The sequence below is a fragment of the Phyllobates terribilis genome, unplaced genomic scaffold, assembly GCF_046119375.1.
Source record: "Phyllobates terribilis strain yellow unplaced genomic scaffold, ASM4611937v1 Scaffold_1__5_contigs__length_1240528914, whole genome shotgun sequence".
NCBI lineage: Eukaryota > Metazoa > Chordata > Amphibia > Anura > Dendrobatidae > Phyllobates > Phyllobates terribilis.
The window spans coordinates 563,631,340-563,657,839 of NW_027362761.1; the positions used below are offsets into that span (position 1 = coordinate 563,631,340).

The following is a 26,500-nucleotide window of genomic DNA, read 5'->3' on the forward strand; positions in this document are numbered from 1 at the left end:
GCGGAGATCATCATTTTCATCACGGGCGTCCTGCAGAGTGGTCTCAACCACTTGGCGCATGTGTTCTGCATCCGCCTTATCATCCTCTAGTTTTTCTTTAACCCTGAGGAGATCCTCATAGCCTCTCTTAATATGTTGCAGTTCCCCACTGCGTTCACTACATTCCTTCTTGGATTCACACAGCTCCCGGTTGAACTGTTCATGCAGTCGTTCTAGGTTTTGTTCAAGCCCAGAAACTTCATCCTGCAGCGCCTCCTTCTCAAGTTTCAACTGCAAAACCTCCTCCTTGGTGTTGTGGCGGTCCTTCTTAATTCCCTGGAACATTTCCTTCCATTGGTTAACTTCCCCGTTGCTTTCCTCCAGTTCTTGCTGTAAGTTCCTCACAACCTGGTATATTTTCTGCCATTCAGACTCCAGGTTTTCCCATAGTTGCTGCACGTCACTCTGACACTGCTGCCTGATAGGCTCCAGCTCTTGGTCATGACTGGCCGCCTCCTCTTTCATGGCTGTCAGATCCTGATCCTTCTGTCTCAGTACTGTATCGGAGGTAGCTACTGGCAATGTCACCTCCTCTTCTGCCTCTAAAGGAGGATCCACACTTGAAACAAAGGCACACAGTACTACATTTTCTTTATTTTCACTTGCAGCAAAGACTATAGGAGCAACCTTTTTGTGGCCCTTGCGCTGTTGACGACGAGAGGGGGACTTTCTCTCCTCGTTTAGCTCCTCCTGACTGAACTCTCCTTCTACTTTCAAAGTGTCACCCTCAGCTACGGGGTCTGTGTTACTCCCCATGGTGTCATGGACCAATAAGTCACCTCCCACTTTGACATTAACCCCTTCTACTGGAGCTACCCCATTATCAACGGTCAAATTGTCATTTTTAGGCGGTACCAACCCACAACCAGTAACAAATTTTGGTTTTCTATACTCCACGCTCTTTTGGAAATCCGCCCCCTTTTGGACACCCACACCTTTAGGAGAATTTTTACAAAAAAAATCAGAAATAGACTTAGGACTCAGTTCACAACATCTCTTACCACTTCCCCGGGCACTCTGGGACAATACTGGCACCCCGGAGAGTCCACAGAATGGTCCACTGCCGCCATTCTATACGGTGCCCACAGCTCCTGCGGTTCCTCCACCATGTCCTGTAGACGTTTCTCACATTCCTACTGCGGTTTTAACCGGCACTTTAATCGCTCAAAAGCTTCATTTTCTTTTGCTGCTCCGTTCACAGCCATCGCGGTACACTATTCACACACACCGCTCTCCCCGGAAATTTTTCTTGGCCCCGCCGAGCCACAGCAAACCAGGTTTGAGTGCGATGACAATTTTCGTAACCCCTGCCGAGTTACAGCAAGATGCTTTAATCTTCGTAACCCCTGCCGAGTTACAGCAAGATGCTTTAATCTTCGTGACCCCGCCGAGTCACAGCAAGATGCTTTAATCTTCGTGACCCCGCCGAGTCACAGCAAGATGCTTGTATCCACACTCGTCGTCCTGTGCCGTTGCCCCTAGCAACCGGGCTGCAGCTGCCCCTAGCAACTGGGCTGCAGTTGCCCCTAGCAACCTGGCTGCAGTTGCCCCTAGCAACCGGGCTGCAGTTGCCCGCATTCTCGAACCGCATGTAAGGTAGCGCTATTCATCACGCTGGGGGACACTCGCTTCAAGGGTTAATTAAAGCACACCAGCCACGTTTTCTGATAACACGACATCCAGAAGTTTATTACACTTCATAACTGCACATAACATAGTCCATCTCAGTGGCTCACCGGCATGGTTATACACATAACATCCAGGAGACCTTTCCAATGGCAGACATGCCCGCTTGGCTTTAGACACAGACTTCAGCAAGGTACAACATCAATGTCCATATAAAGAACCATTTTTTACCTTTGCTGGGTCTTAGCTGCTTCTCTCAGCTCTGTTCTGCCACAGCTGTGGCTTTAAGGCTTCCCAGCCGTGGTCTCCAAGCCACATGCCTTCCAGGGCTACTGCGTCCCAAACACAGGGATTTAGCCTCTTGCCTCACCAGGCCTCAACAGGCCTCTCCAGGCCTCTCTCTTCCAGCCTCTCTAGGCTAATGGTGTCCCACACACAGGGATCAGGCCTCATGCCTTTCACACTTGTTTCAAAACTACCAGGGTTTATATATCAGTCTGTGCACATAGGACCTGTGATGATGTCACAGTCATGTGATCAGTCACCTGAGGGGAGGTACATGGTCAGCTAGAACACACCCCCTGGACATTTTAGCAATGCAGCAAAGCGCTGCATTACAATGTATATATATATTCCAATAGATGGTGCTATATAGAGTTCAAGTCCTCTTTTTTCCCTGAAGAGGCAATTTGCATTTTCTATTTGCATAGTGATGTATGCATGTTCTGCATTTAGGTTATAGTTAAGAGTTAAAGGGGTTATCCAGGACTTTTTTTTTTCTATGGGGCTGAGCACTTATCGGTAAGTAGTTGCCAGCTAACTGCCTGTCCTGCTGTGTGAGGATCTCTCCCAGGTCAGGGTTCGTACAAGACAGTTAGGCTGCGTGCACACGATGCGTTTTTCATGTGTTTATGCTGCGGAATTTCCGCAGCGGAAACGCATCAAAAACGCATGGTAATCCGCACCCCATGGTCCCCAATGGCATTCCGCAATGTCAATGCACATGCTGCGGATTTTTCCGCAGCGTTTCTGCAGCGCTCATAAATCCGCAGCATGTTCATTAATTTTGCGGAAGCGCAGCGGAAGCGCTTCCATTGACTTGCATTGAGACGCATAGAATCCGTGTCTGTACATTTGTACAAGCGGATTATATGCATCTCTATGTGCGGATGGTACCCAGTTCTGGAGGAGAGAAGACTCTCATCCAGACCTGGGTACCATTGTACCTGTAAAAAAAGAATAAAATAATGAATAAAGTTTATATTCACCTGTCCGGCGGCCCCTGCAGCGCTTACCTTCCAGGACCTGAGATGACGTCGCGGTCATGTGACCGCAGGCTGTCTCGCGAGATGCCGGCAACCAGGAAGAAGCCAGGACGAGCGCGACAGCACACGCGGCGGGGGATCGGAGGTAAGTATAGCTTTTATTTTTTTATTTTTACAGTCACACTGTATAAATCCATGCTGTTTGCATGGATTAATACAGTGTGACCTAGTTGTCAAGCACTTTCCAAGTGATGCTATCGCCTGGAAAGTGCTCGTCAGTCCGCATGCGGAAACACATGCGTTAACGCATGTGGATACGCATGTGAATCCGCATGTATTCCGCATGTGTTCTGCAGGAAAAACGCATGCACAATCTGCATGCGTTTTTTCTGCCAGGGAGATGCAGAAATGCTGCAGAAATTTTCTGCTTCATTTCTGCATCGTGGGCACATAGCCTTAGTGTCTGGTGCTAAACACCGAACACGGACTTCTCCCAGGAGTCCGATGCAACGTCCAGAATTCCGGGGGAAGTCCATTGCAGAGAGAGAATTTTCCAGCTCAAATGTTCGGGTCCCCATTGTTTTCAATGGAGTTGATTTTCTGGTTCAAGTTCGGGTACTCATACTGAACTTTGGAATAAAGAACCCGAACTTCCACGGGTCCGCTCATCCCTACTCACATCCCTTCTGTCTCATCACATTCCAGTGGACTATGCTGCCCTTATGCTTTTATCTGCAACGAGTGACTGTTGTTTTTGGTGCCACGAGCAGGATGCAAACATTTAAAAGTGCACTGTAAGTCCCAGTCTTTCCTCAGTACGATCATTATGACCTGGAAAATCGGACACCATGATTGCTGCCCCTGCTGGAGTGGGCAGGCTAGAATAGTTGTAAGGAGGTGTCGTAGGCTCTTCTAGGGATGGCTAAAATGCTGCTAGAAATTAGTGGACATGTAGTCAGCGATCACCAGGAACGGTTGCATTGAAAGTGCAACATGGCAGTAAAGGGTCTCCTGACTGGGGATCGGAGAATGGTATATAAAGCGCTCAAAAAGGTGGGGCCGGGGAGCTTTACAGTGACAGAAGTAAGGCATTAGTACATTTATTTTAAAGGGAAAGGTGATAGAAACCCCTTTTAACTTCTAGTCTATGGGCAGCTTTTAGAGCTCAGCTGTTACATTACTGACTGTCTACAGAGTCCAGATAACCCGCAAACAGATATACAGGTGCATCTCACTAAATTAGAATATCATCAAAAAGTTAATTTATTTCAGTTCTTCAATACATAAAGTGAAGCTCATATATTATATAGAGTCATTACAAGCAGAGTGATCTATTTCAAGTGTTTATTTCTGTTAATGTTGATGATTATGGCTTACAGCCAATGAAAACACAAAAGTCATTATCTCAGTAAATTAGAATACTTTATAACAACAGCTTGAAAAATTATTTTAAAATCCAAAATGTTGTCCTACTGAAATGTATGTTCAGTAAATGTCCTCAATACTTGGTCGGGGCTCCTTTTGCATCAATTACTGCATCAATGCGGCGTGGCATGGAGGCGATCAGCCTGTGGCACTGCTGAGGTGTTATGGAAGCCCAGGTTGCTTTGATAGCAGCCTTCAGCTCGTCTGCATTGTTGGGTCTGGGGTCTCTCATCTTCCTCATGACATTACCCCATAGATTCTCTATAATAGATTCTCTATGGGGTTAAGGTCAGGCGAATTTGCTGGCCAATCAAGCACAGTGATACTGTTGTGTGTAAACCAGGTATTGGTACTTTTGGCAGTGTGGACAGGTGCCAAGTCCCGCTGGAGAATGACATTTTCATCTCCAAAAAGCTTGTCGCCAGAGGGAAGCATGAAGTGCTCTAAAATGTCCTGGTAGACGGCTGCGCTGACTTTGGTCTTGATAAAACACAGTGGACTTCCACCAGCAGATGACATGGCTCCCCAAACCATCACTATTTGTGGAAACTTTCACACTGGACCTCCGGCAGCTTGGATTGTGGCCTCTCCACTCTTCCTCCAGACTCGGGGACCTTGTGGAGTGTGTCAATGACTGCCTTCTGGACATTTGTCAAGTCAGCAGTCTTCCCCATGATTGTGGAGCCTAGTGAAACAGACTAAGGGACCTTTTTAAATGCTTAGGAAGCCTTTGGAGGTGTTTTTGGCTAATTATTCTAATTTACTGAGATAATGACTTTTGTGTTTTCATTGGCTGTAAGCCATAATCATCAACATTAACAGAAATAAACACTTGAAATAGATCACTCTGTAATGACTCTATATAATATATGAGTTTCACTTTTTGTATTGAAGAACTGAAATAAATTAACTTTTTGATGATATTCTAATTTAGTGAGATGCACCTGTACAAATTTTTAATGCTCATATATCACACAAGATAAACAGAGGAAAGTTTTTCCTCTCAAAATGATCCCAAGGCTGTTCAGGATCTTCAGCCTCAAGCAGCGACTTAGATCCTATGATTCATCCCATGAAGACGTCTTTGTGTAATTCTCCCATCCCTTCATTAGCATTTTAGCAGGAATTCAATGCATCAATCAAAGTCATCACTTACCTGCCGGCTTACTTCACTAGTCTCCATCTGGCAAGGACACGGCACCATAACTGGACAATATCTTCAGGTTTTTCATTCAAGATGCAAAAACAGTCCTTTCGTAGCTTACAGTAGTATTGCACGTATAACGACCAAGGAATCATGACACATTATGAAAACACAGCTCACGTCTGTGTCAGGGTCTCTATTCAGAGACTTCTTCACAGCTTCACCTTGAGCAGCTAACAAGTGCATTCGGCACTTTTATTTCCTTCAAAACCTTGGCAGATGCCATAGGAATTCTGGAGAAAAGTGTTGAAGGGGATCCAACAACCGCAAAAATTGGGTAAGATAAAACATCCCATTTATTAGAATATTAAAAACAAGAGAATGTTAAAAGCATAATGAATGAGCAAAAAGAGAGACACCGGGCCTACGCGTTTCGAGGGAGGAGGTCTTAGTCCTGACCATGCCATAGGATGCCATAGACCCCAATTAAAAGTCAGTGAGGTTTATTGAGCGATACCAGTATCTTCCGATCTGGCACAGCGTTGTGGCTTTTGTTATGAATTGAAACCGCAACATTAATGCAAATAGAGCCATAGATGTTGTTAACCCGTGTATATTGCAATCTAGCATGATAACAAGGTTAATACTGATATCCATTATCTATGGTGGCCTAGAATGGTATAGCATTCTTTAGTGTACAGTATATTACAGATTGATAGGATATAGTTTAAGGTGGTAAAGGGGTTAGTGGTGTGCTTCTCCTTGCACTGCTTCATTTAAAATTGTCTATCTGCAACCACCACAAGGGGGAGCTATCATAGACAATGTATAGATATTGAAAGGGTCTTGCTAAACTAATGAGCAGCCAGTCAGCCGCTTTCACATATAACACTGGTCACGCGCTGACGCCGAAAGCTTTTTATTGTGCAGGAAGTAGAGCTGCCGGGATACAGGACAGAAGCCTATATCTACAGATCAGAACACCCACATTGGAGGCCAACTCTAATCCAACACCCACTTTTGATTCAGTCATACAACCCCATGAAAAGATGTTCTTTCTGGCTTGTTGCAGAAACACATGGCATCGTTGCCATGTAATGTGTCATGTTGTGTGGTTGATATTAGGGGGTTATGTTGTTAAAGCTCCATCTCATAGTTTCACTGACTGTGGCCTAGGGACAGCTCAGCTGTCCTATGGGATCTGGAGTGTGCTGGGCCATCAGTATTTTGATTGATAGCCCTGCTGCTCAATCTGGCCTGGTGTGCGGGCATTTCTCCAGGTGCCTGCTGTCAACAAGTTATTTACAAGATATTTAGCTGCCTTGCTGTGAGCAGCTGATTGTCAGTTGTAGCTTTGCTTTAGTTAGGTGTGTGTGATTGCTCTGTATCTGACTTCTGATCTTGTTGATGACCTCGGATTTGTTGTGACAATTCGTGTGGATTATCCTTTCTGCTTTTGACGCTCACTGACTTCAGGTTTCTGACCCCGGACTTGGACTCTGACTCTGACTATCAGCTTGTTGTACTCCCTGGTTTTGATGTACCCTCCTCCCATTTGACACCGGACTGTTACCTGACCACGTCTTTGTCATACCTCCCTGTACTACGAGCTCTCCTGGTGTCTGACCTCGGACCTCCTGACTACCCTGTCTCACAGCTTGCCTGACAGTAGTGACTCAGCGTCACACTCCAGTTACAGTGAAAAATTGTTTGCCCCCTTCCTGATTTCTTATTCTTTTGCATGTGTGTCACACTTAAATGTTTCAGATCACAAAACAAATTTAAATATTAGTCAAAGATAATACAAGTAATCACAAAATGCCGTTTTTAAAGAAAGGTCTTTATTATTTGGGAAACAGAGTTAAATTTCCCTAGTCACAAACAGGCCTGATTACTGCCACACCTGTTCTCAATCAAAAAATTACTTAAATAGGACCTGCCTGACAAAGTCAAGTACACCAAAAGTGTTATGATCTGCTACAAGCACTAAGGAAAGACAGGAGATCTGTCCCTACAATAGAACTAAGCTGGATCCCTACGATGTAACGGGGAACCTGATCCTGCGATCAGACCCGCTAAAGTCCTCGGCTAGTCTGAACGAAGACGTATAGATGTGAGGAAGGGATCCCTACAAGAACTAGGGACTGGGAGAAAGATGGACACCTCCTAGCAGAAATTGTAGCAGAAATAAGACAAACAAACAACATAGAACATAGAGGTCCGAAGACCTAGCAAAACTGACTGAGAAAGGTAACAGAGCACCAAGCTAGCTCAAGAGTAGAAATTACAATGAAGTCCAGCAAGGCCAGGAGGGCGGAGCCGGATTAAATAGGCAAAAAATGTCATGTGACCAGCAAACTAGAAAAAACCTAACAGGAGAGTTCTAACAGTACCCCCTCTTCTAAGAGGATCCTCCGGATCCCCTAGGCCCGAGCTTATCAGGAAACCTCCTGTGAAATGCTCTGACAAGTCTGGAAGCAGAAACATCATCCGCCCTCACCCATGAGTTATCCTCGGGTCTGAAACCCTTCCAAGCGACGAGATACTGCAAACTCCCTCTATACCGTCTAGAATTTAGGATGCGGGAAATTTCATATTCCCCGTCCTCCACCACCGGAGGAACAGTGGCAGAGGCGTCACCATCCGACACATCAGCTCTTTTCAACAGAGAAACATGAAACACCGGATTAATCTTCTAGGAGGTAGGAATCTCCAACCTAACAGCAGATTGGTTAACTATCTGAAGCACCTTAAAGGGCCCTACAAACTTGGGACCCAATTTTTTAGAAGGAATCCTCAATCGCAGATTCTTAGAGGACAACCAAACCATGTCACCAATAGCAAACAAAACCTCTTGTCGTTTCCTATCAAAGTACCTCTTAGATTTTTTGTTAGCCCCCTGAAGATTACCACGCACATCCGTCCAAACTCTCTCCAAATCACCGGAAAAACTCTCCTCCTCAGGCACAGCCGATACCAATTTGGAGAATGACCCAAAAGACGGATGTCTCCCAGAACAACAAAAAAAAGGCGAACACCCAGCAGAAGAGGATGTATGGTTGTTAAGAGCAAATTCAGCAAGTGGCAGAAACTCAGACCACCCCTCTTGTCTGCCACAAAACAACGCAAGAACTGCTCAACATCCTGGTTCTTTCTTTCTGTCTGGCCATTAGACTCAGGATGATATCCGGATGAAAACGACAAATTAACTCCCAACCTGTCACAAAAGGCACGCCAAAAACGAGCCACGAACTGAGGTCCCCTATCAGAAACAATGTCAGTAGGAACGCCATGTAGTCTGACAATTTCCTTGACAAAGGCCTTAGCGAGTGTCTTAGCGCAGGGCAGTTTGATGAAGGGAACCAAGTGACACATCTTGCTAAAACGGTCCACGACCACCCAGATGACAGTGAAACCCTCAGAGGGGGGAAGGTCAGTAATAAAGTCCATAGCCAGATGTGTCCAAGGTGCACTAGGAACCTCCAGAGGGCAAAGCAACCCCGCAGCAGGAGCATGCGAAGACTTAGATCTAGCACACACAGTACATTGACGCACCCACTTAATGACTTCCTTCTGCCATCCAGGCCACCAAAAACTGCGACCCACAAGTCTCTTGGTCTCAAAAATTCCTGGATGACCTGCCAACCGAGACTCATGACACTCAACAAAGAAATCTCTCCTAAAGGTCCTAGGCACAAGCAACCTCCCATGGGAAGTGTTAGATGGGGCATTCTCCTGAGCTTTAAGAATCTCATCCTCCAAAACGGAGTCCAAAGCAGCAATCACAACACCTTCTTGTAAAATGCTCTCCTCCTCCTCAGCACCGACCATGGGAGAAAAGCTGCGAGACAAAGCATCAGCTTTAACATTCTTGGTACCCGGGATGTAAGTAACAGAAAAATTAAACCGCGAGAAAAAAAGTGCCCACCTAGCCTGACGGGCATTCAAGCGCTTGGCAGCATCAAGATAGATCAGATTTTTATGATCAGTGAAAACCTGAATGGGATATTCAGCACCTTCCAAGAGATGACGCCAGTGTTCAAATGCGAGTTTAATAGCCAGCAATTCCCTATTACCAATATCGTAATTAAGTTCAGTCTCAGAAAATTTTTTTGAAAAAAAGGCACAGGGATGTACTCCATCCTTGTTTTCCTGAGACAACACCGCACCGACCCCCACAGAAGAAGCATCAACCTCAACCAAAAACGGCTTAGTCACATCAGGCTGCATAAGGATGGGAGCAGAGGTGAACCTCTCCTTTAGAAACACAAAAGCTTCAATGGCCTCAGAAGTCCACTGAACCGCATTAGCACCTTTCCTGGTGAGATCGGTCAGTGGTTTGACAATAATAGAAATTTTTTTTATGAATTTTCTGTAATAATTGGCGAAACCCAAAAACCTCTGTATCTATTTCAAACCAATAGGCCTAGGCCATTCCTGCACAGCTTGAACCTTAACCGGATCCATCTCAAAACCTTCACTGGAGATAATGTAGCCCAAAAAACTAATTCTCTGTACAGCGAACTCACATTTCTCTAGTTTAGCAAAAAGCGAATTGTCAATTAATAACTGTAAAACCTCACGTACGCTCCGCCAATGAGACTCCAGATCCGGCGAATAAATCAAAATGTCATCCAAATACACAACCACATTTTTGCCGATCAAAGGTCTAAGGATGTCATTAATAAGATTCTGAAAAAATGCTGGAGCATTGGTAAGACCAAAAGGCATAACCGGATTCTCAAAATGACCCACAGGAGTGTTAAAAGCAGTCTTCCATTCATCACCCTCCTTCATGCGCAACAAATTGTATGCCCCCCAATTTTAGAGAACCACTTGGCCCCCACTAACTGGTTAAACAAATCAGGAATCAATGGCAGTGGGTAGGGATTGCGTACAGTAATTTTATTAATCTCGCGAAAGTCCAGACAAGGACGTAAACTGCCGTCCTTTTTTTTTAACATAAAAAAAAAAAAAACTGCCGCAGGAGACTTGGAAGGCCTAATGTGACCGGCAGCCAAGCTTGTCTGTATGTATTCCTCCAAAGCCTTTCTCTCAGGAATAGTAAGATTAAATAAACGACTTTTAGGAAGAGTCGCTCCAGGGACAAATTCAATGGTACAATCATAGTCTCTATGGGGAGGCAAAATTTGCGATTCCTTCTCAGAAAAAACTTTCCAAAAATCCTGAATAGGTACAGGTAATTCCCCTTTATCCACAGCAGCAATGCGCCCGTTACAACACTTGTCATAACACTTAGGGCTCCAGGACTTAATTTCATTGGTAGACCAATCCAGTACAGGATTGTGCAATTTCAACCAGGGTAACCCCAACACTACTGGAGAAGGCAAATTATTTAATACTACCAAATCCAAATTCTCTTGGTGAATACCATTAATAGTGAGGGGAAATTCACAGACCTTGTGAGTAACACTCTTTAAGGGAGAGCCATCGACAGAAACCACGGCAATAGGGGATGACAAAGGTTTGGGTTTTAATTTAAGTTTTTCCAGGAATCCCCCATCAATCACATTCAGAGTAGAACCACAATCCACAAATACCCGAAATTCAATTAATTCTTCCTGAGCAGTGGTAGTAGCAGAAAGAAGTACACCCTTAGTATTTAAACAGGCTATACGGGCGTAACTGACCTTTTTTTTTTCTTTGTTCATACAAAGCACACAGTTCTTAATGAAATGGTCAGATTTTCCGCAATAAAAGCACAAACCTTCAGAAAATCTGAGGTCTTTTTCCTGAGAGCGGGGTGACATCGCCCCAATCTCCATTGGCTCTCCAATGTCAGTACAGACCCTCTCAAGACTCGGAGCTGACATGGCAGAGGATTTACTATCATTAACCCTTGCACGCAGTCTCCTGTCCACCGGTATAGCTAATTGCATTGCCTCATGCAAGTTTCCAGGTGAAGGATAAGCAATCAGCAGATCCTTAACCCTTTCACCTAGCCCCGCAAGAAACAAACTTTTCAAAGCTGAATCGTTCCACCTCACCTGAGCAGACCACCGACGGAAGTGAGTACAATAATTTTCCACATTACCTGATCCCTGCCTCAAACGTCTTAATTCAGACTCAGCAGATGAGACACGATCAGGATCATCATACAACAACCCCAAAGCAGAAAAAAAACTATCCACTGATCTAAAGCACAGATCACTAGGTTGGAGAGAAAAGGCCCATCCCTGAGGTTCTTTGCACAAAAGTGACATTATGAACCCTATGCGCTGTGATTCATCACCAGAGGATCCGGGTCTTAAACGAACATACAATAAACAAGCATTTTTAAAGGAAAAAAAATCTTGTTGTTCACCAAAAAATAGATCAAGCAGACGTACCTTTGGCTCTACAAAATGTGCTCCAGAACAGCTATTCACGTGTTGTTGGAGCTTGGCCACCTCCAGAGAGAGTCCCTGCAAGCGTTGAGCCAAATCCTGAACCGAGACCATGATAGAAACTGGAGGTCTTTCCTTAGAGAAATTTTTGGGCTGGACTTACTGTTATGATCTGCTCCAAGCACTAAGGAAAGACAGGAGATCTGTCCCTACAATAGAACTAAGCTGGATCCCTACGATGTAACGGGGAACCTGATCCTGCGATCATACCCGCTAAAGTCCTCGGCTAGTCTGAACGAAGACCTATAGATGTGAGGAAGGGATCCCTACAAGAACTAGGGACTGGGAGAAAGATGGACACGTCCTAGCAGAAATTGTAGCAGAAATAAGACAAACAAACAACATAGAACATAGAAGTCCGAAGACCTAGCAAAACTGACAGAGAAAGGTAACAGAGCACCAAGCTAGCTCAAGAGTAGAAATTGCAATGAAGTCCAGCAAGGCCAGGAGGGCGGAGCCAGATTAAATAGGCAAAAAAGGTCATGTGACCAGCAAACTAGAAAAAACCTAACAGGAGAGTTCTATCAAAAAGATCCTCAAAAGTTAGACATCATCCTGCCATCCAAAGAAATTCAGGAACAAATGAGAAACAAAGTAATTGAGATCAATCAGTTTGGAAAAGGTTATAAGGCCATTTCTAAAGCTTTGGGACTCCAGCGAACCACAGTGAGAGCCATTATCCACAAATGCCAAAAACATGGAACAGTGGTGAACCTTCCCAGGAGCTTCCCAAGAGCTCAGCGACGACTCATCCAAGAGGTCACAAAAGACCCCACAACAACATCCAAAGAACTGCAGGCCTCACTTGCCTCAGTTAAGGTCAGTGTTCATGACTCCACCATAAGAAAGAGACTGGGCAAAAATAGCATGCATGTCAAGAGTTCCAAGACGAAAACCACTGCTGAGCAAAAAGAACATAAAGGCTCGTTTCAGTTTTACCAGAAAAAATCTTGATAATCGCCAAGACTTTTGGGAGAATACTCTGTGTACTGACAACACAAAAGTTTAACTTTTTGGAAAGTGTGTGTCCCATTACATCTGGCGTAGAAGTAACACAGCATTTTAGAAAAGGAACATCATACCAATAGTAAAATTGGTAGTGTGATGGTCTGGGGCTATTTTTCATTCTTCAGGACCTGGAAGACTTGCTGTGGTAAATGTAATCATGAATTCTGTTGTCTGCCAAAAAATCTTGAATGAGAATGTCCGGCCATCTGTTCGTGACCTCAATCTGAAGCGCACTTGGTCTATGCAGCAGGACAATGATCCAAAACACACCAGCAAGTCCACCTCTGAATGGCTTAAGAAAAACAAAATTAAGACTTTAGAGTGGCCTAATCAAAGTCCTGACCTAAATCCGATTGAGATGCTGTGGCATGACATTTAAAAAGGCGGTTCATGCTCGGAAACCCTCCAATGTGGCTGAATTACAACAATTTTGCAAAAATGAGTAGCCAAAATTCCTCCAGAGCGCTATAAAAGCCCCATTGCTAGTTATCGCAAATGTTGGATTGCAGTTGTTGCTGCTATGGGCGGCCCAACCAGTTATTAGGTTTAGGGGGCAATCACTTTTTCACACAGGACCCTGTAGGTTTGGATTTCTTTTTCCCTTAATAATGAAGACATTCATTTAAACACTGCATCTTGTGTTTACTTTTGTTATTTTTGTCTAATATTTAAATTTGTTTTGTGATGTGAAACATTTAAGTGTGACAAACATGCAAAAGAATAAGAAATCAGGAAGGGGGCAAACACTTTTTCTCACCACTGTATGTATTCATAGTTTAATTTGTGCAGTTGCCGGGACATCTAGTGCTGCTGCCACCCCATGGTACAGGTGTAAATTTTAGAGAACTCCTCGGTACATGGAGCAGGCTTTCCATGAAAACTTGATTTATTTTTTCCAAGTCGACAACACTTCTTTAATGTTTTCTCCAAAATTGCGCACAAAGAAACCCTCCCCCTAAGTTTGCTGTTGCTTTAGACACCCTAATAAACATAATACATTGGGTGTCTGTGAAAAGTCTGAATGGCCATCTGTACTCCTTTCAAGGGAGAATGCGACTAATATTTTCTTGCTCTTCATCAGTACAGAGTAGGATTCTGGTTGACTGTATGAAGTGTTGTATCATTGTATGTGGAAACTATGAGAATACATTCTTGTCTTAAAGCCTGTAATTTTAATAGTTTCTTCTTGATCCTTGTCTCCAGTTTAAGACTCCTTGATCTCCAGATATGGTTGGTTTAACAGTCTCTCCAGAGATCTCATTGGTGGATGAACCAGTGAAGATCCAAGCTTGGGGCCTTCCCCCCGACCAGGTAATCACTCTAGGAGCATGGCTGAAGGATGAGAAAGGACATATATTTCACTCCAGGGCTTTCTACAAGACAGACATGGAAGGGAAGGTGGATTTGGAGAAAACTCCAGCCACTGGTGGAGACTTTCAAGGAGTCTGTCCTATGGGCTTATTCTGGGCTCTTAAACCAAAAATCCAATTTAAACAGCTAATAAAACATGATGTAGTGGGAAGTCCTTTCTTGGTTCATCTGGAGCTATATTCTTCATTCGAGTTCAATCCGCGTGAAGATTCACCTGCTGCCACCAAGGTTATTGAAAGATGGTACGCAGCTCCCGGAGTCAAGAGAATATTAATAAGAGAAGGACGGGTACGAGGAGCACTTTTTCTGCCACCAGGTAGGTAACAGTGTGCAAATAACCATACCAGTCATTGCCTAATTATCAGGGCAATTCAGTATTAAAAATTAACATGTTCATGTACTTATATACAGTTGCCCACCCCTCTGCTGATGTCACTGATTAGCCAAGCATATATATGCTTAATGAATATTCACCCCTTTCCCCGCCCATAATCCCACCCACCCCTCTGCTGGTGTCACTGATTAGCCAAGCATATATATGCTTAATAAATATTCCCAACTCTCCTCGTCCAAAATCCCACCCAACCCTCTGCTGATGTCACTGATTAGCCAAGCCTATATATGCTTAATAAATATTCACCCCTTTCCCCACCCACAATCCCACCCACCCCTCTGCACTGGTGTCACTGATTGAGTCAGACTGCCTTATGCCGGAGGATCGTATCGCAATCCTCAGACTGGCTGTCGGACTGGCTGTCTGCTTTCCTGACCTGAGAGTAACAGCAGCATAGAAATACATGATGTCACTCTCAGGTCAGGAGAGCCCCTGGAGAATCCGAGGATTGGGGGCGAGTAACTCAGCAGTCTGACTGAATCAGTAACGCCGTCTGAAAGGGGTGAATATTCATTTGCAATTTACATATGCTTGACAATAAAATTGTCCGGGGCTTACAGTAACACAATGGGACCATGTATAGAAATAAAAAATACATATCCTGAAAAGACTGCCCAAGACCTATTTCAGGATACTGTTAGTATACTACATAAAAATGACCTGACAGATTCCCTTTAAGTGAATACGGCTGGCTCCTGTTGGCCTAAACTGATGGCATAGCCTCTTAATATGCAATTACGGTACTTTAAAAAATGGAAAAAAAAAATTTAAATCAATACCGATGCTGCTGTGATCACAGGAATTTTCAAGATAGGATGTTCCACAGATACCTTTATCAATGATTTAGATGAAGGAATTGAGGGTAAACTGATTAAATTTGCTGATGACACAAAGCTAGGAGGGATAGCTAATACTAGAGAAGAGAGAGAGAGGATTCAAAAAGACCTAAATAAACTGGAGCAGTGGGCAGCAAACAACAGAATGGTTTTTAACAGGGAAAAATGCAAAGTACTACATCTGGGCAATAAAAATGAAAAAAGCATATACAGAATGGGACTAATAGAGCTAAGCAACAGTACATGTGAAAAAGACTTAGGTATACTAATAGATCATAGACTGAACATGAGTCAACAGTGTGATGCAGCAGCAAAAAAGGCAAATACAATTCTGGGATGTATTAACAGAAGCATACAGTCTAGATCACGTGAAGTCATTATCGGTCTTTACTCCTCTTTGGTCAGACCTCATCTGGAATACTGTGTACAGTTTTGGGCACCACATTTTAAAAAAGACATAGACAAACTGGAGCAAGTTCAGAGAAGAGCGACCAGAATGGTGACTGGTCTGCAAACCATGTCCTATGAGGAACGGTTGCAGGATTTGGGAATGTTTAGCTTGCAAAAAAGAAGACTGAGAGGAGACTTAATAGCTGTCTACAAATATGTCAAGGGCTGTCACATTGTAGAAGGATCATCTTTATTCTCATTTGCACAAGGAAAGACTAGAAGCAATGGGATGAAACTAAATGGGAGGAGACACAGATTAGATATTAGAAAAAACTTTTTGACAGTTAGGGTGATTAATGAGTGGAACAGGCTGCCACGAGAGGTGGTGAGTTCCCCTACAATGGACGTCTTCAAACAGAGGCTGGACAGATATCTGTCTGAGATGATCTAGTGAATCCTGCTTTGAGCAGGGGGTTGGACCAGATGACCCAGGAGGTCCCTTCCAACTCTACCATTCTATGATTCTATGATTATATGATTCTACCTGTAGTGCCATCTCCAACGTCTTCACCCCCTGGCTAAATCATCACAAGCTTCTCACATCCTCACCTCTATACATGATCTCCTACTCTGCACAACCTGACCAGACTTTCACAGCCCATATAGGAAAAGTACTGGCCTGCCCAATCTTTTCTCAAGCTTTATCCCGCTCTCCTACCTCTTCTGACATGTTTTCGGTTGAATGAAGGGTCCTAGCAGTGATTATCTCTACGCAGTATGGAAGTAGCAGCATGTCCAACTCCCTTCTCTCACTGTGTAGTAAGTGGGAGTGATCACCTACAAATCCTGCTGATGCACTGAGCACACCATTGCCTGTCACCTTTGTGGACTACAATAAAAGTCAAACTCCAAGCAAAAAATATTGTTCAGGTCATGTGTCTGGGGGTCCCCATCACCTTCACATTACAGACAAGACTGCCACTCTTCAGATAAAGATTTGGAAGGTAATTACCAACTCCAGAGCTGCCTTCTAGATTAAAATTTGGAAGGCGACTACCAACTCCAGAGCTGCCTTCTAGATAAAGATTTGGAAGGCGACTACCAACGCCAGAGCTGCCTTCTAGATAAAGATTTGGAAGGCAACTATGAACGCCAGAGCTGCCCTCTAAACCCCGAGTCTGCTATACGATCTACCAAAACTCCCACTGTCCTATTGTCTTGATATGTCATTCCAAACTTTAAGCTTTACTTTTTCTTTTACCGTCCCAGTATGATATGGAGTCCTTAGAAGTAGATCTAAAACATGCATGGTGGCAAGACCGATTTTCAATACATTTTTAAATAGGTAAAAAAGTGGCTTTCTCTTTTACTGGACTTCATTATGTCAATATGGTAGAATCCATTTTTTCCATTTTGTCTTCTCTTTAGGTGAAGGACCCTTTCCTGGAGTTGTTGACATGTTTGGAGCTGTTGGTGGTCTACTAGAGTATCGCAGTAGCCTCTTGGCCAGCCGTGGTTTCGCTTCTCTTGCTCTGGCTTATTTTGCTTATGATGATTTGCCTATTTTCCTCGGTGAAGTGGATTTAAAATATTTTGAAGAAGCCGCTCAGTTTCTATGTGATCATCCAAAAGTAAGTTAGAATTCTTTATAGAAACATGTCAGAAAGTCTTAAGCTTTATGGAAGAGTTGAATCATTAAAGAATTGTTTCCATAATATCAATTGTAGATCAGTGGCTTACAATCCTGAAATAAATAAAGTTGTCAAATACAATCAATTACTAAAAAATGCTCACTGCTCCAGATATCACCCCTCTGAAAACCTGCATTTCAGAGGCTTTTGAACTCTTGGTTGTCCATGGATACGTCCTTACTTCTTCAATGACAGGTCATTTAACTACATTATAAATACAACTTGGCCATTATCTATAGCAGAGCTGTCAAACTCATTTTAACCGAAGGTCCACATAAGCATTATACTTACCCTTAATAAAACCACTGTAACACTGGTGGGTGTAGACTCAATGCGCTACTAGCTGGACTTACCATGGAGGGGCGTGACTAAGTGTCTACCTGGTCTTCACTAGAGATGAGCGTTGTTCTACTCGAACTGTTCGCCAATCTCAAATTCGAGCTGTTTTGGGCGGTGTTCGAGCCGTTCGGCGAACACGAACAATTTGAGAAAAATTCGGCTGTTCGAGGTTATGTTCGATAACTGTTCGTGCACCAAAATCATAACTGGATTTTTTCTCAGTAATGATGAAAATTAATGTTAATACGCAGTTTGAGTGTACAGCGGGGCGGGGGGAGGGGCAGGGGATGGATCTCTGCAGGAACAATGAAGATCTCCATTTTTTTTTCTCTTTCCCGCATTTGCAGTGGGGAGGTGCAATCTGTCAGCCTATCAGCAGCGCACACACGGAGCGAAGTGCTTTTTTTCACACAAGCAAGGGCATGTGTCATTGGCAGTGTATGTCACATGTCCTTGCCCTATAAGACCAAGCCATTTTCCCCGTCGCCACCATTTTCTCACTGCTGCAGCTGCGTGTTAGACGGCACCGCTGTTGCTGTGTGCGCTATACCTTGTTAATTTCAAGCCAATTTTCGCACAAATCTACAGATAGCTTGGGAGTAGGGAATAGTTGTGATTGCAGTCCTTTTAAGGACTAGGTTACAGCATTTCCTACGGCTTTTATCAGGCAGGTCTGTGCTCTTAAATAGATAGATTGTGGGAGTAAAGACTAATTGTAATTGGAGTCCTTTTCAGGACTAGGTTACATCAGTTCCTATCAGTTTTTGCCAGGCAGGTCTGTGCCAGTGCTGTGCAAGTTTTTTTCACAGCATTTGGCTGAATCTAGCAAAGCTAATCCTTTTTGGCCTATTGCAGAGTGTGTTAGTCAGTGGAGTAGCCTATCTGTGTTGCAAGATATACCACCTGTGTATAGAATACCAATTTTTTTACTGCACCTAGTGAAGTAAAATCTTTTGGGCATAGCATCATTCTATTAGTCCATCTATACTGACCTCCATCAGGTTGCCAATTGAATATAATTTTTTTCTGCATCTAGCTCTGAAAAAATATTGGGCTTCTAGCTGTGTGTGGGACTTGTTGTACTAGTCCATCTATACTGACCTCCATCAGGTTGCAAACTGAATATATTTTTTTCTGCATCTACCTCTGAAAAAATATTTGGCCTTCTAGCTGTGTGTGGGACTTGTTCTATTAGTCCATCTATACTGACCTCCATAAGGTTGCAAACTGAATATAATTTTTTTCTGCATCTACCTCTGAAAAAATATTTGGCCTTCTAGCTGTGTGTGGGACTTGTTCTATTAGTCCATCTATACTGACCTCCATAAGGTTGCAAACTGAATATAATTTTTTTCTGCATCTACCTCTGAAAAAATATTTGGCCTTCTAGCTGTGTGTGGGACTTGTTCTATTAGTCCATCTATACTGACCTCCATAAGGTTGCAAACTGAATATAATTTTTTTCTGCATCTACCTCTGAAAAAATATTTGGCCTTCAAGCTGTGTGTGGGACTTGTTCTATTAGTCCATCTATACTGACCTCCATCAGGTTGCAAATTGAATATAATTTTTTTCTGCATCTAGCTCTGAAAAAATATTGGGCTTCTAGCTGTGTGTGGGACTTGTTGTACTAGTCCATCTATACTGACCTCCATCAGGTTGCAAACTGCATATATTTTTTTCTTCATCTACCTCTGAAAAAATATTGGGCTTCTAGCTGTGTGTGGGACTTGTTCTATTAATCCATCTATACAGACCTCCATCAGGTTGCAAACTGAATATATTTTATTCTGCATCTACCTCTGAAAAAATATTGGGCTTCTAGCTGTGTGTGGGACTTGTTCTATTAATCCATCTATACAGACCTCCATCAGGTTGCAAACTGAATATATTTTTTTCTGCATCTACCTCTGAAAAAATATTGGGCTTCTAGCTGTGTGTGGGACTTGTTGTATTAGTCCATCTATACTGACCTCCATAAGGTTGCAAACTGAATATAATTTTTTTCTGCATCTACCTCTGAAAAAATATTGGGCTTCTAGCTGTGTGGGACTTGTTGTATTAGTCCATCTATACTGACCTCCATAAGGTTGCAAACTGAATATAATTTTTTTCTGCATCTACCTCTGAAAAAATATTGGGCTTCTAGCTGTGTGGGACTTGTTGTATTAGTCCATCTATACTGACCTCCATAAGGTTGCAAACTGAATATAATTTTTTTCTGCATCTACCTCTGACAAAATATTTGGCCTTCTAGCTGTGTGTGGGACTTGTTCTATTAGTCCATCTATACTGACCTCCATAAGGTTGCAAACTGAATATAATTTTTTTCTGCATCTACCTCTGAAAAAATATTTGGCCTTCTAGCTGTGTGTGGGACTTGTTCTATTAGTCCATCTATACAGACCTCCATCAGGTTGCAAATTGAATATAATTTTTTTCTGCATCTAACCCAGCCAATAGTTTTGGCCTAATACCACAGTTTGGCCACTCAGCTCTGCTCGGTTCCCATCCATTGTTTTTTTGTGCAAACAACTCCAGAGTTGTGAATTAGTTAACCACCAAAATGAGTGGAAAAAGGCCTGCTGCTGGTGGAAAGGGGAATAGGCGTGTTGGGAAGGGGAAAAAAGGTTGTGTCCGTGGGGTAGGTGTTAAAGCAACAGTAACATCTGCAGAAGAAAGACCATCTTCCAGCCAAACTAAAATGTCTACTTCTTTTAGCGGACAATGTGATAAGATCCCTTTCTTACGGCCACGCCAATCGCTACAAATTCCAGATGAGCAGACAATGTGAACTGAGGTCTAAGATGGCAGACATACAAGAAACAGAGGCATGTTCACACTAGCAAAAAAGAAGCAAGACAAAAATATATCTCATACCCTACCATAATTATATATAAATGTAAAGCAAAGTTGCATAATAAATATAGGGTACTTAGTGAACTATTTTTGATCAAAAAAAGTATACAAGCCGTCCCACCAGCGGCAAGGTGACCCTAAATTGGGACGGTACCTATACTGCCTATATTAAAAACCTTACTGTATATCAAAGTTGAAATAATGCATATAAAAGGGTAGACAAATAGGACCGGGTCCCAACTCCAGACCACCTAGGCCCGTGGTAAGCTACATATATACCAATCAGCTCAACAAAGGGCATGCCACACCCTTAAATTGCACAGAATGCAAACAAGTCAAAAAACCAGACAATGTGAACTGAGGTCTAAGATGGCAGACATACAAGAAACAGAGGCATGTTCACACTAGCAAAAAAGAAGCAAGACAAAAATATATTTCATACCCTACCATAATTATATATAAATGTAAAGCAAAGTTGCATAATAAATATAGGGTACTTAGTGAACTATTTTTGATCAAAAAAAGTATACAAGCCGTCCCACCAGCGGCAAGGTGACCCTAAATTGGGACGGTACCTATACTGCCTATATTAAAAACCTTACTGTATATCAAAGTTGAAATAATGCATATAAAAGGGTAGACAAATAGGACCGGGTCCCAACTCCAGACCACCTAGGCCCGTGGTAAGCTACATATATACCAATCAGCTCAACAAAGGGCATGCCACACCCTTAAATTGCACAGAATGCAAACAAGTCAAAAAACCAGACAATGTGAACTGAGGTCTAAGATGGCAGACATACAAGAAACAGAGGCATGTTCATGTAGCACCCTGAGGATTCGGCTGCTACAGGGGTATTGCACCTCAACCCAGAGGTGTGATATTCCACTCCCGGGTAAGGATGGAGTGTGAAACTGAGCTCGGTAGGCTGCATGCACTACACACATCCCATTTCCGAGGAGCAGACCGACGGTACTCCCACTTAGAAATGTGCAGGTACGACCGAGTCTGTTCCTGGCTGGAGTGGGAGGGGGGTGGTACATCCCAAGTAGTGTAGGGGCAGATAGGGGGAGCAGCCTGGGTAAAGATAGGAGCTCATTGGGTGCTGGTCACCTGAGCTCACACATAGAGGGTGTATATAAGGTGGGCACCAACTAAGAACAGGGTCAGTTGCAGAGAGGAAGTCAGCGAGCAGAGGAGAAGAAAGACCCAGAGTGAGAGAGGAGAAGAGAAAGAGAGACCCAGAGGGGGAAACAGCAGAAAAGGACTCCAAGAACCCAACTTAAATCCCCGGGTGAAGAGTCGGCATCAGGGTACCGGAACCCAAGCTGGTGGGGGCAAAAACACTCCCCAGCCAGAGACCGGAGACCGTGGGCAGCGTTTGCCACGGTCACCCACCACATCCACCACGAAGGCATACCACGTGGAGGGTCAGGGAACCCGAGGCCAAGGGTCTCCCAACAGAAGGCCCGAGGGAGCTGGACCTGGGTGGATCAATAGTGGGGACGGCCAGAGAAAGGACAGAAGGAGAGCTCAGGGTCACGCTCCGGACTTATTTGGGGGTTGGCTGGATCCAGAACCTGGTGGACGCAGCACGGCTCGGGAGGTCACTCGAAGCTGGAGTGACCAGAACATCAGCAGTGAGTAAACATCCTAAACTGCATAACCCGACTCTGTCTCTAATTGCCGTCTACACTGCATCACCACAACCCCCATCCTCTGCACCTGATCCCCCTGAGGCTATACCCCACCCGTTGGGGGTTATATCATCAAAGCTGCACCTACACCATCAGCCTCAGCGGACCCTGCTGCAGCGGCGGCCACAGTGACCGCAACACAACGGGTGGCGTAGTCGACATTAAGAACTTAGCAACATCTGTAGGACTGCCACATACAACTCAGTTTGACACCCTGGGCACGGACCGGGTCACAGCCACTCGGAAGACTACAACTCCCATCTGATCCGGCTCCGGATATTCCCCCTAAAGAACATGGCCCAGGGGGCGCGTCAACTTTGGCGTAGTCGGCAGGATTACGTGCCCGCAACACCCGGGTACTGCGTGCCTGAAGAAAAGTGCAAGTTTACCTCAAAAAGAAGTCTCCTGCCGGTTCCGGAGGGTCCCCGCCATCGGACCCCATCACCAGTCGATTCCAGCCGGTTGTCCGCCATTAACCGCGTTTTCCCGCCATCTGCAGAGTTTCCCGCCACTGGGAAGCGATTCCCGCCATTTCCAAAGGTTTCCCGCCTTGGAAGAGAGGACGCCATTATGGGCGTGCCAGAGGGTGGCGAGAGGCCACCTCCCATCGTGGGCCAGGACCGAAAATGGCGCCAAAAGTGGAAACCGCCCCCACCAACAGAGACTGTGATGCTAGAGGTGTCTGTCAGCGTGAAAGAACCGCCCCTGGAGCTGACAGTCACCCAGTGGCCCCGGGACCGCCCTCGAAGTGGGAGGAGACGAAAGAAAAGAACGAAGATGGGTGCCGCCTGGAGCAGTCTAGAGCGAGCGCACCCGGAGGCAGGAAGCCTGGAAAGGAGTAGCAGAGAAGCTCACCCGGAGATGGCGAGAGAGCAGAGCAGCACCGGCCCGCTGGCCAGGAGCCTGCTGGAAGAAGAGCAGAGCAGCACCGACCCGTTGGTCAGGAGCCTGCTAGAAACAACGACCCCACTAGGCCTAGTGGAGGTCCTTGCACAGCTCCCCCAAGACCGGGAGTGTGCACAGACTGCCCTGGAGGGCCTCGCACGGAGGATGGCCCGGGTACAGCGAGAGACATTGGCGGAGTGGAGCCGAGAGATGGCCCAGCAAACCAAGACCCGGAGCACGCCAGCCAAGATGAGGAGACAGACCGCCTCTGAGGACGGCGCGGGAGGACCCAAGGCCGGAGACGGCGCCGAGAACGGAGCCGAACGCATGGAGGCAGGTAAAGGGGATGTCTATACCCCAAATCAGGACACCGCTTGCCTGCCCCAGCTCCCCGTCGCAGAGCCCGAAAGTCCCCCTGCTGTGCCCGAAAACGCCATGTCACCGACGCAGACTAGGCCCCAACCGGAAGCCGCCGCCGCGACCCCTGTGACGTCATGCGCACCGACCCCGAGCGTGGCAAAACAGGAAGTAACACCAGCCTGGTCGCAGGGCCTAGAATTCCCGGGCGTCGCAGCACCAACAGCGCCCCCTACCTCCGCGGAGCCTCCGGCCTGGCCGCAAGGCCAGGTAGCCCAGGGCGCCGCCGTCCTAACGGTGCCCTTCACCTTCCAGGTGCCCCAGGCCTGGCCGCAAGGCCTGGGCAACCCGGGCGCCACCACCACCGCGCCCGCACCCGTAAAACCAAGGGTGCCGCATCTGGGAGAGGACTTGTTTGCCCAGCACACGTGGCCGGACGGGCAGCCTTTCATCTGGCCCCAGAGGTATTATGAACTGGAGCACCAGAGGAGAGTTGGGGCCATGTGTGCACCCCTGATTCCGGCTCCGAAGCCGGTGATAAGGATCTCACCCCCGCTTGAAGAGGCCCAATTTGAGTGGGACCCCACCGGAGAAGACCTAATGGGGTTCACTCAGGAAACCAGGGCAGCTGCAGCGGAGCGTGCTGAGTGTTGCCGACAGCAGCTCGAGGAGTTTGCGAGGGAGCGGAGAGAGAGGCGGGTCCGGGAACAACAGGCCCAAATAAGGAGCGCCGAGCAGAAGAGCCGGACCAGGAGGGACCCCCGTGCAGCGCACAGTCCCCGTACCACCGGGACTGTAATAAAGTTTAACCTGCAGCATGGGTGGGGCTTCATCAGAGACAACAACACCCCCGGCGACGTCTTTGTCACGTGCAGAGACGTGGAGTCCCATCTGCCGGAGGGGCACAGAGGTCGTGACCTTTACATCGGGGACGAGGTCACCTTTACCCGGCACAAGTGTGCCAAAGGACCTTACGCCCTCCATGTGCATCGCCTGACAGAGGAGGAGCTGCGATGTGAGGAGGAAGAGCAAGAGGATCCGGACGGGTCTGAAGCTGAGATCCCCAAAGAAGGAGCAGGAGGAAGACGTTGTTGGGTACAGCGGAGCAGGTGCTGTAAATAGTTACCCGATCGGGGTATAAAGAAACTGTTACTGCTAATATAGTCCCCGTTGGGACCAGCTGAGTGAACTGTTCACCCGTTTACCCTTAATCCCACAGGCTGAGGACTGTGAGCAGCCATTCCCTTTCCCTCCTTAACTGGCCGAGGACTGAGAGCGGCCATACCCTGTACATAGTTGCGCTTCCTAAAGCGCCCCCTACCGGTTTTATAGGAAAACCATGTTTTCTAGAAAGACTGTCGCACTTTGCCCGGTCAACAGTTGCACAGTGACCGGAGGAGGAGCCAGAGGCGACGAGAAAGTTTTATATATATAATGTTTTATATATTTTATATGTTTATGAAAAATTTTGTATGTTTTTGGTGTTATGTCTTACAGCCCGAGGACGTGCTGTGATTTACCAGGGGGGAATGTAGCACCCTGAGGATTCGGCTGCTACAGGGGTATTGCACCTCAACCCAGAGGTGTGATATTCCACTCCCGGGTAAGGATGGAGTGTGAAACTGAGCTCGGTAGGCTGCATGCACTACACACATCCCATTTCCGAGGAGCAGACCGACGGTACTCCCACTTAGAAATGTGCAGGTACGACCGAGTCTGTTCCTGGCTGGAGTGGGAGGGGGGTGGTACATCCCAAGTAGTGTAGGGGCAGATAGGGGGAGCAGCCTGGGTAAAGATAGGAGCTCATTGGGTGCTGGTCACCTGAGCTCACACATAGAGGGTGTATATAAGGTGGGCACCAACTAAGAACAGGGTCAGTTGCAGAGAGGAAGTCAGCGAGCAGAGGAGAAGAAAGACCCAGAGTGAGAGAGGAGAAGAGAAAGAGAGACCCAGAGGGGGAAACAGCAGAAAAGGACTCCAAGAACCCAACTTAAATCCCCGGGTGAAGAGTCGGCATCAGGGTACCGGAACCCAAGCTGGTGGGGGCAAAAACACTCCCCAGCCAGAGACCGGAGACCGTGGGCAGCGTTTGCCACGGTCACCCACCACATCCACCACGAAGGCATACCACGTGGAGGGTCAGGGAACCCGAGGCCAAGGGTCTCCCAACAGAAGGCCCGAGGGAGCTGGACCTGGGTGGATCAATAGTGGGGACGGCCAGAGAAAGGACAGAAGGAGAGCTCAGGGTCACGCTCCGGACTTATTTGGGGGTTGGCTGGATCCAGAACCTGGTGGACGCAGCACGGCTCGGGAGGTCACTCGAAGCTGGAGTGACCAGAACATCAGCAGTGAGTAAACATCCTAAACTGCATAACCCGACTCTGTCTCTAATTGCCGTCTACACTGCATCACCACAACCCCCATCCTCTGCACCTGATCCCCCTGAGGCTATACCCCACCCGTTGGGGGTTATATCATCAAAGCTGCACCTACACCATCAGCCTCAGCGGACCCTGCTGCAGCGGCGGCCACAGTGACCGCAACACAACGGGTGGCGTAGTCGACATTAAGAACTTAGCAACATCTGTAGGACTGCCACATACAACTCAGTTTGACACCCTGGGCACGGACCGGGTCACAGCCACTCGGAAGACTACAACTCCCATCTGATCCGGCTCCGGATATTCCCCCTAAAGAATATGGCCCAGGGGGCGCGTCATTCACACTAGCAAAAAAGAAGCAAGACAAAAATATATCTCATACCCT

At 45.9% G+C, this 26,500-nt stretch overlaps 1 protein-coding gene across 1 annotated transcript in view; it reads left to right on the top strand.

Moving 5' to 3' along the window:
* Window positions 1-26,500, top strand: part of LOC141168997 (acyl-coenzyme A amino acid N-acyltransferase 1-like) — a 54,228-nt gene that overhangs the window by 4,283 nt on the left and 23,445 nt on the right. The window contains exons 2-3 of the mRNA XM_073655086.1: window positions 14,118-14,601; window positions 17,334-17,536. Of these exons, the coding sequence (XP_073511187.1) occupies window positions 14,142-14,601; window positions 17,334-17,536 (663 nt within the window). The 5' untranslated portion in view covers window positions 14,118-14,141. The remainder of the gene's footprint in view (window positions 1-14,117; window positions 14,602-17,333; window positions 17,537-26,500) is intronic.